Genomic DNA, 18,796 nt, shown 5'->3' on the forward strand with positions numbered 1-18,796 from the left:
GTGTGGTTGGTACAAGTGTAAGGACAGACATACGGCCAATGGGATAAATTGAGAGCCCAGGAATAAACCCATACATCTATTGAGTTTTCAGCAAGGTTGTAAAAACCAATGGGAAAAGAAGAGTCTCTCCATCAAATGGTGCTAAAACAAGTGCTTGTCAACATGCAAAAGAATGGATTTAGACCCCTACTTCACCCCATATGTAAAAATTAACTCAAAATGGATCAAGACCCTGAAGGTAAGAGCAAAAACTATAAAACTCTGAGATGAAAACAGAGGAGTAAATCTTCATGACCTTGGATTTGGCAAAAGATTCTTAGGTCTGACACCAAAAGCATAAGCAGCAAAAGAAATGCGCTTTCAGTGTTACTTGTGTAGAGAAATGTTTCACTGAGTAACAGGTGAATTCTACAATATTCAAAAATCCTGGGAGGCAACTATATAAGGAAGATATGATTGCACTTTGTCACAGAATATTCAGTCATTCTTGCCCATATTGACCTTGTCAAGGCATCAAAAAGTGTTCAAATACGTCCAGTAAGGAAGGCCAACCATCCAATGTGTGTTTACAACAGACTGGCATGTAAATAGATATCCAAATAGATTATCTGGAAAAGGCCACCATACGTGGCATTTCTGTCCCCAGTGAAGTTGCGTAAGGCGTTAGTCTGCCCCAGTTCAGGTTAACTTGCGGTAAGGAGAAAAAAATGTTACAGAAAGACTCTCTTTTGCCTTCGATTTCAGGTGTTGCTGTGGCCAGCTCACTAACCAGCATATCCCCCCTCTGCCAAGCGTGACACCCAGCAAAAATGGGGAGGAAAACAAAGAGGTGGAGACTCAGCCCGAAAAGTGGTGTGTCGGCAAACACACCCAGAGCTACCCCACAGATTCCTATGGGACGCTGGAGTTCCAGGGTGGCGGGTACTCCAACAGGGCCCTGGTAAGAGAGGCCTCAGAAAGGGAGGCTGGTGAGCCCACAGCCTCCACTGGAGGCCCGGCCTCCCAGACCTCCAGCCTGCAGACACCTGGGTCTTCTTTCCGGGGCCTTGCGCAATCCTCCTAAGTTGTTTCATGGCAAAGATAAGAAATGTATCTGCACGCTTGACATTTGAGCCCCGAGACTTAGTAACTGGGCACTTAATAAAGAATGTATAGGGTCACTTCAGTCCACACCAAAATTGTGAACCCACAGCCCAACTCAGCGGCCACATTCACTACTTCCTCTTCAGGGATGAGAGAGAAATGACGTGGTTTGTGTTTTGGGGCTGTCTGGGCTTTGGTTTTGTTTTCCTTCTAACTGTGGACCTTCAACCCTCCTCAAATGGGTTAGGAGTGTCTGGAAATGCTTCCCTCTGGAGTCCACCCACAGCCTCCATGGCCCGCATTCAGCTGGCCCAGGAAAACCCAGGACGTTCACATGTGCGTGTAAATAGGGAGCGTCCCCTGCTTTTCTGGTGAGCCCTGCCAGAGAGGGGAGGTGTCCACACTGGCCCTTTCAGCTGATTCTGAATAACACTCCCCTGTGCCCAGTCAGACCCTTTTTAAATTTTCATTTTATTTCACTGACCCAACATCACTGTTCAAATAAAATTCAGTTGTGTTCCAAATACCACATAGTAGGGGCTTTTGGAAAGGCACCCTAAGGACTGGCATGGACCCAGAGAAGTAGTTCCCAGGGGCCAAGGCCATGAACCGCTTCTTCACCTTGAGAGGAAGTTCACGTCTGAAGGTTGGCCCATGACCCCCATTCCCATCCCTCAGGCAGTGCAGTCAGCGGGCCACTTCCTCAACAACACCCTGAGCCAGGTTTGGAGTTGATTTCCTTCAAGGTGACGGTTACCACATAAAATACAGACACCCAGTTATAGTTGAATTTCAGATAAACAAACGGATCATTTTGCAGTATAAGTATGTCCCAAATAGAGCATCCTTATACTAAATCCGTTTTCATCGTTCATAGAAAAGTCCTGTCTTTTTATCTTCTTAATCTGGCAACCCTTCCAAATTCCCTTCTGTTGCTTGGCCACAGACTCACACAGGGGCCCCAGAACCCAGAGGGAGAGAAAGCCAGACAGCTCTTGCATGGACAGGGGTGGCAGCCCTGTTCCCTGGAACATGGAAGGCAGAGCTGAGAACCAGTGCTGAGCACCATGCACTCTTTTGCAGTATGTCCGCGTATCCTATGACACCAAGCCAGATTCATTGCTCCATCTCATGGTGAAAGACTGGCAGCTGGAACTACCCAAGCTCCTAATATCCGTGCATGGAGGTCTCCAGAACTTTGAGATGCAGCCCAAACTGAAACAGGTCTTCGGGAAAGGCCTGATCAAGGCTGCCGTCACCACCGGGGCCTGGATTTTCACTGGTGGGGTCAGTACTGGTAAGAGCAGAGCTTTCTCTTTCTGTCAGCATGCAAATCCGGAACTCACAGTGGTCCCTCAGGACCGTTGGGACACAGGCGTACGTCAGAGAGACTGGTTCCGGACCAGGGCAATGAAGCGAGTATCATGATAAAATGAGTCGCCAGAATTTTTTGGTTTCCTGGTGAATCTGTGCATCTAAATTATGTTTATGCTATACTGTAGTCTAGTAAGTGTGTAATAGTGTACATACCTTAGTTCAAAAAGTACTTCATTGCTAAAAAAAAATGGTAACCATCATCTGAGCCTTTAGGAAAATGGCACCAATAGGCTTGCTAGATGCAGGGTTGCAACAAACTTTCCATTTGTAAAAACATAATATCTACGAAGAGCAATAAAGCAATGTATACTTATAATTAAGATCAGAAACCACAGTGTATTGTGCCCTGATAATATTTATGGCAGAGTTGAAGTCTTTATTCAGTAGCTTGTTTTCTGTTTTGGGTGTGATAGGGACAATGGTCCCCATTTCCGGCACCCACTATGCGTCACTCCTTGAACTGAGGCCTGTACAAGCCTTGTTTTCACTGAGGTTCTCAACAGTCCTTTCCCCATTGTATGGGAGAGGAAACTGAGGCACAGAGAGGCTGAGGAGCAACGCCAGACAGTCTGGCTCTCAACTTTAGCTGAATGCAGCCAGGTACTGCCGATGAGACCCCAGGTACTCCCATCCTTGGGTCTTGGAAACTTGTAAAGATGGTTTGTTTTTTGTTTTTTTTTTGTTTTTTTTCTGGGAGCTAATGTAAGGTGATTAGTGATGATGAACTCAGACTTTCGATGTACTTTCTTTAATGATGATCTTTATGTCTCAACTCTGCTGTCTAGAAGGGGATTGAGCTTGGAAAAAGGGGTCCCTAAAGTTCACAAATAGTGGGATGATGGGAGGGGAGGGCCCAAAAATGTGACATACGGCTGCTCACAGGTGTCATCAGCCACGTAGGGGACGCCTTGAAGGACCACTCCTCCAAGTCCAGAGGCCGGGTTTGTGCCATAGGAATTGCTCCGTGGGGCATTGTGGAGAACAAGGAAGACCTGATCGGGAAGGATGTAAGTGTGTTCTCCCAGACGCTGGCAATTTTTAAAAAACGAAGGCTTTATTTTGAGATAATTGTAGACTCACCTGCAGTTGTAAGAAATAAGGAAGAGAGGTCCCATATGCCCTTTCTCCTTCCCTAAAACTATGACCCAATCTCACAACCAGGATGTTGCCATCGGCACAGTCAGACACAGGAGGGCTCTATCAACACGAGGGTCTCCATGTTGCCTTTACCATCCACCCCACTTCCCTCCCACCCACACTCCCTCCTGAACCCCTGGAATCCACCAATCTTCCCTCATGTACATTCATTTCAAGAATGTTATGTAAGTGGGTTCACATAGTGGGAACCTTTGAGGACTGGCTTGTCTCACACCACAAGGAGTCTCTGGAGATCGGGTTGTTGTGTGTCAGCAGTTTGCCCCTTTTTATTGTTGAGAGGTATTCTGTGGCATGGTTGGGCCACAGTTTGCTTAACCATTTATCTGTTGGGCTGTCTCCAGTTGGATATTACAAATGAATCTGCCATAAACATTCACATGGAGGATTTTGTGTTAATGTAAGTTTTCATTTCTCTGTGACAAATGCCCAAGGGTACAATTGCTGGGTGGTCATCATCTAAAATATTTTTTTTCTAATTTAATATAGAAACTTGCAAAAAAAATCCTTCATTAGAAGGACAGGGAAGTGACAGTAGGCTTAAAGGCACAACTAGGGGAAGCAGTCGCTACATATATGAGGTCAGATAATTAACTCACCCTAGAAAAAGTGCTACATACCTCATTGCTGAATATCATGACGATCACCTTCAAATTACTCCCCTTGGGAAGCTATGCACCGATGCCAGTGCCTAGTCCACCCTTCAAAGCAATTTTGGAACTCTTTTTCTGGAATGGTCATCAGAGCTGTCATCGTACTACCCTTGATGTCCTGAATGTCATCAAAATGTCTTCCTTTCAATCTTTCCTTTATCTTCAGGTAAAAACAAGTCATTGGGGGCCAGGTCAGGTGAGTAGGGAGGGTGTTCCAATACAGTTATTTGTTTACTAGCTAAAAACTCCCTCACAGACAGTGCCGTGTGAGCTGGTGCATTGTCTTGGTGCAAGAGCCATGAATTGTAGGCGAGAAGTTCAGGTTGTTTTTGTCTGACTTTTTCATGCAGCCTTTTCAGCACTTCCAAATAGTAAACATGGTTCATTGTTTGTCCAGTTGGTACAAATTCATAATGAACAATCCCTCTGATATCAAAAAAGTTTAGCAACATCGTTGCAACGAGTTCTCAAACTTAATTGTCAAACCTCGTATATGTGTATTCTTGCTTCCACTGTTAGTCTTGATACCCAAGGCTGCAGCTCTGACCCATGCTGTGCATTTTGTTAGGTCACCAGAGTGTACCAGACCATGTCCAACCCTCTCAGCAAGCTCTCTGTGCTCAACAACTGTCACACCCACTTCATCCTGGCGGACAACGGCACCCTGGGCAAATATGGCGCTGAGGTGATGCTGCGGAGGCAGCTGGAAAAGCACATCTCTCTGCAGAAGATCAACACAAGTAAGTTCTGGTGAAGGCCATGGACCCTGGGCCACGGCTGCCCTGAAAACCAGGCCGAGAAGGAAACCGCCCAGGGCGTTGGAAGCCTTAACCTTCGTTCTTGTGAGACCGACAGGTGACTTGCCTTGACCCTTACCTTAGCCACTTGCCAAATTGCACTCATTGAGCTATGTCATGACGCTTTGCCTAAAGTTCACAAGGGGGGTTGACGCAAGAAACAGTTCTGCAGCTGCTGTCATCGTGACACCACTGCCTACCATGTCCAATGGTTCTTGTTCCCTATGACTGTCGTTATCTTTTAATGTTTGAAGAAAAAAGGTTTTCTCAAGACTTAGTATGATTTCCTCTGTCAACTAACTGTTATGTGATCACTAACTTCAATGTCTTTAGCTCTGGTCTCTCACGCAGACGAGGATGGGCCAGGTGGGGAAACCCCTACAGGAGGCTACAGGAGCCATCTGCTCCCGACAGGGCACAGCCCGAGCTGGTCCCGGTGGCACAGCTCGGGGGGAGAATGCTGAGGCCAAGCTACAGAGAAAGGAGTGAATCCCAACCAGATGACAAAAGCATAACCTGTTAGAGTTAAAATAATGGGTGTAGTCTCTTGGAACATGTTCATACTCCAGCAACAATTATTGCCAAGCAATTGTTTAAAAAAATGATCTTAAAGAGTATTTTATTTTTACCATTACTGGTAAGGGTTTTGTGAAAGACAACCTGGAAAATGGTTATTACAAAGCACCATTAAAGAGACCGTGAGACTGCACCGTGGTTAGAATGAAAAGTTGTGGATTTCCAAGAATCACATTTCCATTGATAAAGCGGCTGGTGACTGACATTTTTGTCCTCACACTCTCTTGGTTTTATGGACTTGTAAGTTTCACCTGGCTATGTGACGGGTGGGCTTCCCTTTGTCATCCTTTGCCCAGGGCTCTGAGTGGGGCGGGGACAGCAAAGGGGTGCCCAATTGTCACCTGTCACAGCACAGAGCTTCGGGGAGCCCAGCCCAAACCAAGAAGAAGCAACTCTGCTCTGTTTCTAGAAGAGAGGGCAATTGGGCTGCCGTATTCCTGAAGAATGCTAGGCCTTGCTTGGGTCGGCAGCCTCCCGGGCAGGGACCATGGCACCTTGATCCATTTCTCCTGGCCAGTGCCTGGCCCTAGGCAGACCCTCCAATGCACCTTTGCTGAATTGAACTTAACTGAGATTATTTTGGTGGGAGATAGTGAAATGGTTCAAAATACTGAAGAGTTCCTAATACAGCAATGCATCATAGAAGCAAGCCAGAAACTCTGAATTCCTCCACCTGAAACTCTTAGATCTTGTCCTAACGTGTCCTTGCAGATTTTATATGAAGGCCTGCAGAACTGGGAGACCAAACACACTTCACTGTTCGTTAATGTTGATCAAACAGCTCCCATGACACCTGGTGAAAGATGCTCAGGATATATTCTATCATGGCCAGTTTGGGGTAAAATTGTGCAGTACACAAATTGGTCTCTGCTGCCCTCCAACCCCAGGGTCTTTCCTCTCTAGAATCCCAGGTTCCTGGAATCCTCCTGCCTCCCTGAGCCCGCCAACTTTTGGTTCTGCCACCAAAAGTTACCCTGTTCCTACCACATTCTTTGAGTCCTGTTGCCTGGTAGCGACGGGGGAGGATTCTGGGAACAAGTTATTAACTGATGGGCTAATGGTGGTGGATGGATTTGTCCTCCCAGGAACTGTCTGTTCCAAGCCTGGGAGGCAGAAACACTTACAAAACAGACCATACTTATATGCCACTTACAGTTTACAAAAGGCTTTGATAGCCAAACACTTTCTCCTCCTTTTTATGTATTGCTCCTTTAGAAGATAAAGGAGGCAGGGAGATGACTCACCTTTGACAGGTGGTCCTCTAGGGCTCCTGGCGGCTTGGTGGTTGGCCCAATGTCACGTGGCTATTACCTGAGCTGTGATCCTGTCGCTGACCCAAGTCCCCTTCCACTGTCTCATCATGCTTCAGGGGACGGCCATCCAGGGTGGGAATGTCAGACCCTGGAGCAGGGCAGCAAGGCAGGTAATTGGTTTTAGCAAAGAGAATCTTCCACTGTTTCTCACATCTCACCTTGACTTAGCCCGTATGCCAGGCAAGTTCTACCTGGAGCTTAACCACACGTGATTCAAAGAGTTCATGATTTTAAGGCGCTGTTTTTTCCAATAAGACCACAGTACAGCGTTTAAATAAAAGAATGAAAGCAACTATCACACACCTGGATTCCTCCAGGTCTCTTGGGGAACATTCGCACCCCAGGGACCATCTGTCCAGTCGTAAAGGTTTTAATTTCAGCAACGGGAACGAGGGGGCAGCCCGTGCTGTGACGTGGGTCTGACGCGAACGTGTTGTGTGTTGCAGGACTGGGGCAGGGCGTGCCCGTCGTGGGCCTCGTGGTGGAAGGGGGCCCTAATGTCTTTTCCATCGTCTTGGAGTATCTCCGAGAGGACCCGCCCGTCCCCGTGGTGGTCTGCGACGGTAGTGGACGCGCCTCAGACATCCTGTCTTTTGCACACAAGTACTGTGAGGAAGGAGGGTAGGCTTTCCGACGTGTTACAGGGGGTGGGCTTTTAACTCCCTTCTCATTAGGCCTAGTAGAAAACCTTCCATGATACGGTCAGCCATTCTGAAGACGTTAACTCAGGGTCAGCAGGTCAAGAGCACAACGTTGCTTACAGAATTCTTTCTCTGGGGGAACACACTCTCTTCCAACCCCTGTTTCCCTTATAAGGTTTTCAACAGGCCTGGAAATTAGGACACGTGTGAGCACAGTTTTTCAGTTTTTCACTGTGGTCCCTTTTTGTCTCCCATCCTGGGATCCACTCCTGTGGGAAATCCAGTCAGAGATACCAGACGGACACAGAGATTGATTCATGTGTGCCATCTTAACACGTGCCGCTTTCTTCTCTTTTGCGTTTACTTTGAACAGGGTAATCAATGAATCTCTCAGGGATCAGCTTCTCGTCACCATCCAGAAAACATTTAATTACAGCAGGACGCAGTCGCATCAGCTGTTTGCAATCATAATGGAGTGCATGAAGAAGAAAGAACTCGTAAGTGCCCTGAGTTTATTACCAGACCAGGTTCACAGAGAGAACTGCATTTCCTTTCTAATTCAGCCCGTGTGGGCGTGATGGAGCTGTTCATGTTCTAGTTCAGCTTTTTCCAAGAGGCAGCTTACAATCCACACCAAAGGGGTCGTTATGTCCGCATGATGGAAGCTCCCTGAGCGGACGCCAGCAAGGGACCCAAGTGCGTTCAGGCCTTAGAAGGTATTAGGTGACATCGGGCCACATTGCACCAATTCTGAGGTTCATGATATTCATCAGATATAAAGGTTTGGGGAGGGGCATACATATACCATCCTTTTAGGTGTGCTCACAAATTTTATCACTTCCCTTTCCGAATCCAGCACAGGCAGACCTCAGAGATACTATGGGTTTGGTTCCAAATGACCTCAGTAATTCGAGTATTGCAATAAAACGAGTCGTAATCTTTGTGCTGGTGGAGGGTCTTGCCTTCAATATGTAACAGCCCAGTATCTTTGATGCTCCACTAAATGAGGTATGCCTGTAATTATGTCCCATTCCTTGGCTCCTTAATTATGCTTATAAGGAAAAGTCACGTATAAAATAACCTCTTCAAAATTCTAGATCAACACATTTCCTACAGACACAGGCAGACCTCGGAGATGTCACGGGTTCGGCTCCGGATCACCGCAGTAAAGCGAGTCACACAAACTTTTTGGCTTCCCAGTGCCTAGAAACGTTCTATTTACCCTATTGTGTATTCTATTACGGGTGCCATAGCAATGCGTCTAAAAAAAACAACGTACGTACCTCAGTTAAAATGCTTCACTGCTAAACTATGCTAACCATCACCTGAGCCTTCAGCGCGTTGTAATCTTGCTGGTGGAGGGTCTTGCCTTCCGTTTGTAAAAACAGCCCCTGCCAAACACAATAAAATGAAGCACCATAAAATGAGGTATGCCTGTATATGGAATCTGAGTAGAAATGATTCTGTTGTCGCCCATAGCAACTTAGATATTGGAGTGTAGATCCTGACAGAGCAGACGGGGCAAATCATAACACAAGAATTTGGGCGAGGGTTCCAAGCCAGGATGAGCAACGCCGTCACTTCCGGAAATCAAAGTCACCGGGTGCTAAATGGTTTTGCTCTCAGAATCACTGCATTACTCTTCCATCTCTGTGGTCCTTTTTTAAAAGACACCCTAATTCTCCCTCTTGTTTTCAACTCTGCTTGACTCTGTCTTTTCACAATTAACCTGTTTTCAGGTCACTGTGTTTAGGATGGGTTCTGAGGGTCAACAAGACATAGAGATGGCGATTTTAACTGCGCTGCTGAAAGGTGAGCTCTTGGGACCTGGCGACTCCCATCCTTCCAGGGCTGGCCTGAGCTGGGGCTTCACTCGTGCCCAGGAAACCGTCCCCTCTTCTCCTGCCAGGAACTGTGCCTATTGATGCTAGAACCCCAAGCCAGCTGAAGCCTCGGTAGAATGACAAGGGTGTCCTGGGAGGGGTGCTATCTGTGGCTGCCCAGGGACTGTGATGGGCTGAAGTCAGAACCAGTTTCCCTTTGTAACCAGTTCACTAAAGGTTTCAACTCATAGAGGGTAAACATGGGACTTTTTTTTTTTTTGAATAATCATTGCATCTTCCAGTGCTCTGTCCATCTTCCTTGTCCCACTCCTAATGACATGCTGAGACCTGGCCACTTATGGGCTTGTTCAGGGACACACATACTTCCTGCCTGTTGTTGGCGGTATTGGGACAATGACAGGGTCGCAGTGGACAGGGTGTCCACAGTGGGTTAGCTGCCTGGCTGGGCTGGTCTCCCTGTCGCTGGGGGCTGATGCTCTTGGGCTGTGTTTACCTTGGGTCTCAAGGGGGCAGCACCCATTGGCCTGGCCAGGCAGATGTCTGGACAGTCCCAGGGCTCCGCCCTCTTGCAGATGGGGGTCCCAGAGTCACTGGATTCCTCCTTTGTTGCTCCCAGGGAGACCATGCCACACTGGCATGGAAAGAGGCTGCCTCCACCCTCCTTCCCAGCAGCCCTTTGAGAATATGGAGTTCTTGTCTTTAGGGCCTGAGTGGCCACTCGGGGCAAGAGAACAGCAGTGGTGCTTAGTTCTAGAACCGCGCTGAGCCAGCCTGGGAAGCCCCCTGCTCACCGCCAGGCACCTGCGGGACCCAGCGGAGCTGTCAGGCATGGAGTGAAAAAGACCTCATTTCTTACCGTTCCAGGAACAAACGCATCTGCCCCAGACCGGCTGAGCTTGGTGTTGGCTTGGAACCGCGTTGACATAGCACGGAGCCAGATCTTTGTCTTTGGGCCCCACTGGCCGGTGAAACTCAGTGTTTTCTCAATTCTTAGCTTTTATCCTGACTTTGTACAGTGATGTGTTAGTACGTTCTCCCTTGTGGCGCACTCTCAGGAAATTATCTGGGGCTTCTGATGAGCCAATGTGTGATCCGCTAGGGTTGTTAGGAGATACTGCTATTTAATGTCATAGAACCAGGAGAAAACAAGAGCTGGTGGCACTAATTGCAGATTCTAACCAGTGCCCTAGAGGGAATAACCACTAAATGTTTTAGCATTGCTGGGGAAAGTGGGTTTGTACCCTTTTAAAGAAAGAAAATAGCCCATTAACATTAAATACAATAATGGCACTGCGAGTATTGATTTCTCAAACTATGTTCCATGAACCCTGGAGGCTTAGAGAACTCTGCGTGGGGGTGAGTGGGTTCTTTGGGGCCTCGTGTGTATAGGTGCGGTTTACTGTACTGTGTGCTTGTGTCTGTGTGTAGCATGTGTGTGGGGGGGTGTAAAGTGTGCGTGCATGTACTGTAGTGTACGTGAGTGGTATGTATCTGTGGCATCTGTGTGTCACATGTGTAATATGTGAGAGGATGCTGGTATGCGGGGGTGACTCAGAAATGCCTCCTCAGAAAGCCGTCCCTCGACAAAGAAAACAACCAGACAAACAAGAGTGGGTTTCCTGCTTCCCGAGTGGAAGGTCCGGAGCCCTGACCCAGCCCTTCCTGGCAGTTTGTTCTGGAATCTTTCAGAGCGTCTGCCCCAGCATTCGGCCTCATCACCATTCACACAGCAATTCATTTTGCTCTGCATTCCTTTACCAAGAGTGGAAAAACTGGGAGATTAATTAGAAAGGAAATTAAAATATTTAAGGTACCGCATGATTTTCCTTAATTCCCGTGATTCAATCAGCCACACGTCCAGTTGTTCCCACTTTGTGTGCATCTCAGCAACACCCACGAGACCTTCCGTGTCGGCCAGAAGCTCCGTTCATGTGTCTGTCCAAACAGGCGTCTGCAGTTGTACACGTCTCCTCTGACCCCTTCACAATCATTTTCTCCCATCTACATAAGCAACCGTCACCTTTGACCTTAACCTCTCAGCACCACTGCCTTTGGGCAAAACCACACATCAATCAAAATGTCAGCCTCTTTAAGGACACAAATGCACTTGCTTGTCAGGGCGTAAGTAGCCATGGTCCATGATAGCAGACAGCAGACAGCCAGGCCTGTGATGAGTGTGTGTGCGCGTGCAAGTGCGTACCTGTATGCATGTGTGCATGTGTGCACAAGTCTGTGTGCACATGTGAGGGTCAGTGTAGCTTTCATATCTTTCCCTAACTCTGCCTGCTGTGGACTGCAGCCCCTGGGGAGCCTGGCACCCCCAGCAGATAGCAAGGTCACGGAGAGGGAGAAGAAACCACCCGCAGCCACCACCAAGGGGGCCAGGGGGAAAGGAAAAGGCAAAAAGAAAGGGAAAGTGAAGGAGGAAGTGGAGGAAGAAACGGACCCCCGGAAGCTCGAGCTGCTGAACTGGGTACGTGGAGAATCTTTCTTCCATTTCTTGGGATACAGAGGTCACGGAGCCTGTCACCCTCTTTCTCCAGGGGAAGGGGCAGTGCTGGTGCCTCTGCTTCAGCCCCACCCTGGGCTCTGAGTCCCAGGAGGCCATGGGAAAACACTGAGCGTCAGCATTTCAACCAGCAATGTCAGCTTTGCTGTAATGTAGCTGTCAGGTTGTCATAAATGCCAAAAGTTCCTGCTGGGGGGGGGACCCTGCAGAGAGGAGCCCCGACCATGTTACTCCACACTGGCTCTCTGCCTGGCAGACACACATGCCTAATGCCTGAAAATATGGGAAATGCACCAATTATTATGGAACAAAAGATGGAGCCTATAACTAGGGTGTGGACGTGACAGCAGTCGTCTTGGCTGGCAGGCTGGAGCCACATATCACATGTGGTTCCCGGCCTTGACACTGTCAGGACACGGGAGAGACAGAGTGCTGGGGCTCTGCGGGGACATGTAAGTGGCATCACTCACCCTGGTGGCCCACTCAGTCCCAGCTGGCTGCCACATAGTCATTCAAGCCCAGGAAACAAACTGTCTCTAGCAAGTCTTTACATTATCTGAGGGCTGCGGGCCCATGGCATTGAAAGGACAGAGGCGGAAATGATAAGTAGTAGTAAATAAAATGTTGCAATCTATCACCTGAGAAAAGGCTGTTTATGGAGTTCGGAACTTGGAGATTCAAGTATCGATCGCAGTTTTATTTTGAAAAGAACACGACAACTTATGTGTTTATATTAAAAGAAAAGCTAATAAAACATTTTAATGGAAAACAAAATGAGACTGGAGAGAGTGCTGCCAATTTAGCTGTAATTCTGAACCCTCTTCAATCTGTTCTTTAAAAAAGAGAAAATCATTTCTTTCTTTCCTTTTGTCAAACTTTGCTCCTTGGTCTGATACATAGGGCACAAACCGATGAGAAAATGGAGGGGAGATGGGTTGTGTTTGCTGAGGACAAGTTGCAGAGAGAGCCGTGGTCAGAAAGCTCTAGGATCTGGGGGTTAGAATAGATTTTTCCAGAGTTTCCGACCTGCCTGCTGTTTGGTGCCCCCCTGAGAGGCCATCCCGGGCTCCCTCTCCTTGCCTGGCACAGGTGAACGCTCTGGAACAAGCCATGCTGGACGCCTTAGTCTTAGATCGTGTCGACTTTGTGAAGCTTTTGATTGAAAACGGAGTGAACATGCAACACTTTCTTACCATCCCGAGGCTAGAAGAACTTTACAACACAGTGAGTGTTCTAGAAGGGGTTTGGGCCAGGGGAGTCAGGCATCTGGGTACACTCGTCTCTGGTGGGTCCTGTGCATGACAGAGCCCAGGTGAGCACAGAATCACTGAAGCACGGTGTCCGTTGGGAGGGCCGCCATTGAACGGCAGGCAGCAATTAGTACCTGCTGGAGCCACAGCCTGTAGTCACATCCTCACCAGCTCCCACCATGCCTAGTGGACGCTCCCTTCTGTAGTATTAACTCAGGTGTGGTGCCTGAGGACTAGCTTGTACAGAGAGAAGCTAGCTTCCTAAGTCAGCCAGGCCTTCATGAGCAAAGTGAAAAGTTACTAGAGTGAGCAGGCCTTTGTTCCTGGGGACCCTCATTTTTATGTGACTTTAGTGAAAAGTGTAGAATTGAGTTTTCATAGCAAGGAGCTCCACTGTGTTAGAAAGGAAGCATTTGACAAATAAAGAAACAAAGACTCATAGACATAGACAACAGTTTAGTGGTTACCAGAGTATAAGGGGGGAGGGTGGTGGTGGAAGAGGGTAAAGGGTGTCAAATATATGGTGATGGAAGGAGAACTGACTCTGGGCGGTGAACACACAATACAATATACAGATGATGTATTATGGAATTGTGTACTTGAAACCTATGTAATTTTACTAACCATTGTAACCCCAATAAATTTAATTGAAAGCAAGCAAGCAAGCAAGCAAGCAAGCAAGCAAGAAAGAAAGAAAGAAAGAAAGAAAGAAAGAAAGAAAGAAAGAAAAAGAAAGAAAGAAAGGAAGAAAGTTTGAATGAAATCCTCTTGGCTTATACTGTGACAATATGAATTCTGAGAATTTACATTTCCTTTCCCCATTGTAAAATTTTAAATAGCAGAAATGTCCTCAGCAGCTATTTGCTAAAATTTGGCGAATTTTTAACACAATGCTGCACATCACAAGATGCTTTTTAAAATAGTTCAATTAAATGTATTTAACATATTTGAATGTGTTGGATACTTCTTAACCAGGACCAGTCCTGTATCATAAAAGAAACAAGCTGGCAGTTTGTTACTATCCAGCTCTCACAATTTATTAAGCCTATAGAGTAGGGTAGGATTTTGCTCTGGGTTAAAGAGAAAAATATATTTAACATGGCTGAATGCTTCTCTTTCAGAGACTGGGTCCACCAAACACACTTCATTTGCTGGTGAGGGACGTAAAAAAGGTCAGTCTGCTATTTTATAATCCTTACCTATTGGCATCTTTCAACAAGACATTTTTTAAAATTTATTTTTCAGTTGCAGTTGACATACAATATTACATTAGTTTCAAGTGTATGGCATAGTGGTTAGTAATTTATATAACATATGAAGTGATCACCCCCATAAGTCTAGTACCCACCTGACACCATACATAGTTATTACAATAGTATTGACTATATTCCCTTTGCTGTACTTGACATCCCTATGACTGTTTTTATATAATAACTAACAATTTGTACTTCTTAATAAGACATTTTTTGAGCACTTTTTTAAAAATTGGGGAACAGTGTGTTTTTCCAGGACCCATCAGCTCCAAGTCAAGTAGTTGTCTCCAATCTAGTTGTGGAGGGCGCAGCTCGGTGGCCCATGTGGGGATCGAACTGGCAACCTTGGTGTTGTGAGCACTGTGCTAAAACCAACTGAACTAACCGGCTGCCCCAAGAGCACCTTTTTTTTTCTTTTAAGATTTTATTGGGGAATTTGGGGAGGGGAACAGTACTGGGAATTGGGAGAGGGGATCAGCTAAGTTGTTCTTCAGTCTTCATTGTGGAGGGCGCCAGTCGCCATCTGGCTGTGTGTCGGCAGCTCATGGTGCTGTGTTCAGCCTTAGTTGCAGGTGGGCGAAGCCACCATCGAACAGGCAATCTTGTTGTTACACCAGCTGAGCCATCGTGCCACCTGTTGGCAGCTCAGCGACAGCTCAGCTCGGGCGCAGAGTCACTAGCCCATGTGGGAATCGAATCGGTGGCCCTGTTGCTCAGAGCTCTCACTCTTAAGCCAACTCTTAACCAACTGAGCCACTCGGCTAGCCCCCCTAAAGCAATTTTTTAATTTTTAAAATGTGAGATCACCTTATTAGAGGCATAAGAAATAATGAATTCCTCTCTCCATAAAGAGTTTGCTTAAAACTAAATAATAATAATAATACTAATGATAATCTTTTTAAAGTTTAATGTTCACGCCCACACATGAGAGGCTGGTGCTGAACGACTGACAATGGGTCAGCTCCATACCAAGGTCAGGGTACCATCCAGGGCAGATTGGGGTGGCCTGGCCTTGCAGCTGACCCAAGCTGCCATATGTCAGTGCAGTCTCATGCTCCGGATCTGCGTTAATATCTACCACTCCGCCTCTTCCCGGAAGTGCCAGCAAGACATGCCTCGTGTCCTCATGTGTGTTCTGTTCCCTCATTCGTAAGTGATCGATGTCTCCCCGACTTCCCACTGCTACTCATTGCCTACAGTCTGTGTTCTTGGAGGATCCCGTCCGCTCACTGAACATCATGGCATTTCTTGAGCCATGTTGCCACAGGCTAGAGGATTGGGTTAATTGGGTTAATGTGAGTGATTCATTTTGCTAGAATGCAGCCCCTGGCATGCAAAGTGTGCAGTGTGCATTCATAGTCTCAGCCAGAGAAAATAACTCAGGGGATAGAGTCCAAGGCCTTGCGGTCAGATGTCATGCAAATATCTAGTTCTAACAATAGGGGGCGCTCACTGGATCAGAACAGGATCTGTTCCCCCTAAGGACTGACTTCCCAGATTTCTTAGACTAGGAAGTGCCAAAGTTCTTACCCTCCCACCCGCCCACCCAGGCAGACTTGAGAGCCAAACATCCTGACACTTCAGGGGCTGTCTATAGCACTGCTCTTCCCCCCCCCCAAAAATTGCCAGCTCCCAGGTAGCAGGACTATGTCTCCTTATTTCTGTGTATGGAATCCCGGCCAGAAAAGGGGCTGAACAAACTTGTAATGCCTGAGGAAAGATTTAGTACATCTGGCCAGTCCCAATGTACTACCAGCTGCCCCTCATCCCACCTGTCACCACCTGTCACCACCTGTCACCATCGCGCCTCTTGGGTGCCCTCCCTCTCTCCCACACTGCCTCTGCCTGACCACCAACTTCTCCAAAATGGAACTCCAAGTCCATCTTGCCCATCCCTGCTCTAGATGGTCTCGGACCCAAAAGGGCTTTCATGTCCCAGGATGCAGCCTCAGGAGAGAACTGTTGTGGTTTAAAGCAGGAATATTTACTTCTTGTAAAATAGTTGCAAAGCACCTTCCAGCACTAACTTTATGTCAATCACATCCCATGCCTTAACTTAGGTTTATTCATGTGTGACACATACATCCATGTTGACAGGCCTCATTTTTAAGTAAAAGATGTTTTATAAAACCAAAAAAGAGGGGGGGACATTTGGAGTGTGTCATCTGCATGCAACGGACCCCAGGTTTCCACCATCGTTTCAGCCATATGAAATTCACCAAGCCATAAATGGCCCATAGCAAAAAACCCTATTAATGGATGGGTCGGCTCTGCTGCATGGGTGAGTCAGCTAGCCAGGGACGTGAACAACAGACTTTTGAATGCACAGATAGAGTGACTGGGTGGCTCAGTTGGGTAGAGCGCGTACTCTGAACAACAGGGTTGCTGGTTCAATACCCACATGGGCCAGTGAGCTGCACCCTCCGCAACTATTGGGTTGTCGGGAAAGTCATGACGCATGTTTGCTACAGATGGCACTAGTTCATTTTTGGAAGCACTAGAGTCATTCGCATCTATGTTATTGCTATGTCATTTGACAGCTGACAGTTCTAGCTTCATTCTGAAAAAAATTGAGCGATTTGGTTGAGTTTTGGAGATTTTACANGATTTGGTTGAGTTTTGGAGATTTTACAACAAGTTGAAGATGGAAGACCAAACTGTGCATTCTTGCCATATTTTACTGTTTTACTTCCATTAAAGGAAGAATGCGCGTCAAGCTTGTGAAAAGTTGCATAAAGTTTACAGTGACAATGCTCTACAAGAACATCAGTGCCAACGATGGTTCACGAAATTCCATGCTGGCGATTTTGATCTCAACAATGCTCCTCAGTCAGAGAGGCCCACTGAGGTTGATGACGACAAAATAAAGGCACTGATCGACTGAACCCCACATTACATGACACGAGAGATTGCAGAAACATTGAACATCCATCATTCAAGCATTCATGACCACCTGAAGAAGCTGGGATACATAAGCAAGCTTGATATTTGAGTTCCACATGAACTCAAAGAAGTTCATTTGACAGCATGTATAAACATCTGTAATATGCTCATTAAACGTGAGGAAACGATCCTTTTTTGAAGTGACTGATAACTGGTGATGAGAAGTGGATTGTTGACAACAATGTGGTGTGCAAACGGTCTTGGTCCCGATGTGATGATTCGCTTCAAACGACATCGGAAGCAGACATTCATCAGAGGAAGGTTATGCTCTCAGTGTGGTGTCATGTTTTTTGAGCTCCTACCAAGGAACCAAACAATCAATCTGAATGTGTACTGTCGGCAACTGGACAGTTTGAATGAATCCATCACCCAGAAACGTCCAGAGCTTGTTAATGGTAAAGGAGCTGTGTTCCATTGAGAGACCATACACAAATTTGATCACCCGTCAAAAGTGATTGGAGCTTGGATGGGATGTGTTGCCACACCCACCATACTCGCCTGACCTTGCGCCATCAGACTTCCACTTGTTTCACTCTCTTCAAAACTTCTTGCGTGGTATAACATTCAATTCAGATGAGGCTGTAAATCAGCACCTTGTTCAGTTTTTCACAAATAAAGACAGGTCCTTCTATGAACGAGGATTTATGAAGCTCACTGAAAGATGGCAAAAGGTTATCGAACAAAATGGGCAAAATATCATTGATTGATCTTTGTTCTTTACATAAATAAATAACCTTTGAAAAACATAGACAAAATACGTCATGACTTTTCCAACAACCCAGTAGATTGAAGACAACTTGAGCTGAGCTGCCGGTGGGCAGCCGGATGGCTCAGTGGGTTAGAGCGCGTGCTCTTAACAACAAGGTTGCCAGTTCGACTCCCACATGGGATGGTGGGCTGTGCCCCCTGAAACTAGATTGAAAACAGCGACTGGACTTGCAGCTAAGCTGCGCACTCCACAACTAAGAGTGAAGGACAATTTGACTTTGGAGCTGATGAGTCCTGGGAAAAACACACTGTTCCCAATAAACAATAAAAGTTAACAATAAAATTAAAAAAAAATGAATGCACAAATAGACTCCCTCAGCACCCCCCATGCAGACTCTGCCTCACACACCCCTTCCATTTTGTTGTTGAATTCTGCCCCCTCACTGCCTCCTGATCTCACCATATAGTATGTGATGTTTGGGTTCCTTCTGAAATAAGGGGGATGGGTCCTCCAGGAAGTTACAAGGCACCATGCAGAGCTGTCACTAGGAAAGCCTGGCCCCCACAGAGTGTACCTTCCTGCTATGCTGGCCACTTCCTCCTCCTGCATCAACTCTGGACTCCAGCCCCTGAAGCCAGCTTCTCCCCTGCAAGCGGCCATCACAGCATCTTCTCAACAAAACCAAAACCATGG

At 46.8% G+C, this 18,796-nt stretch overlaps 1 protein-coding gene and 1 long non-coding RNA gene across 13 annotated transcripts in view; one reads left to right on the plus strand and one right to left on the minus strand.

The window, feature by feature from the left end:
• The window catches only part of TRPM1 (transient receptor potential cation channel subfamily M member 1), an 86,521-nt gene that overhangs the window by 34,504 nt on the left and 33,221 nt on the right, over positions 1-18,796 (plus strand). For 6 of the 10 annotated variants that reach the window (XM_019625164.1, XM_019625165.1, XM_019625166.1 and 3 more), the window contains exons 3-13: positions 745-940; positions 2,167-2,380; positions 3,343-3,467; positions 4,837-5,008; positions 7,401-7,575; positions 7,969-8,092; positions 9,335-9,407; positions 10,304-10,404; positions 11,739-11,912; positions 13,038-13,172; positions 14,320-14,370. In XM_019625164.1, the coding sequence (XP_019480709.1) occupies positions 745-940; positions 2,167-2,380; positions 3,343-3,467; positions 4,837-5,008; positions 7,401-7,575; positions 7,969-8,092; positions 9,335-9,407; positions 10,304-10,404; positions 11,739-11,912; positions 13,038-13,172; positions 14,320-14,370 (1,540 nt within the window). The remainder of the gene's footprint in view (positions 1-744; positions 941-2,166; positions 2,381-3,342; positions 3,468-4,836; positions 5,009-7,400; positions 7,576-7,968; positions 8,093-9,334; positions 9,408-10,303; positions 10,405-11,738; positions 11,913-13,037; positions 13,173-14,319; positions 14,371-18,796) is intronic. The other 4 variants (XM_019625168.1, XM_019625173.1, XM_019625174.1 and 1 more) reach the window with 2 other exon arrangements.
• Positions 1-18,796, minus strand: part of LOC109372184 (uncharacterized) — a 69,051-nt gene that overhangs the window by 7,867 nt on the left and 42,388 nt on the right. Inside the window, exon 4 of one of the 3 annotated variants that reach the window (XR_002122010.1) lies at positions 8,099-8,986. The exons of the other annotated variants lie outside the window; for them this stretch is intronic. This is a non-coding gene — a long non-coding RNA (uncharacterized LOC109372184). Of the gene's footprint in view, positions 1-8,098; positions 8,987-18,796 lie in introns of those variants that run through there. 3 annotated transcript variants of the gene reach the window in all.

Source organism: Hipposideros armiger, unplaced genomic scaffold, assembly GCF_001890085.2.
Source record: "Hipposideros armiger isolate ML-2016 unplaced genomic scaffold, ASM189008v1 scaffold_617, whole genome shotgun sequence".
NCBI lineage: Eukaryota > Metazoa > Chordata > Mammalia > Chiroptera > Hipposideridae > Hipposideros > Hipposideros armiger.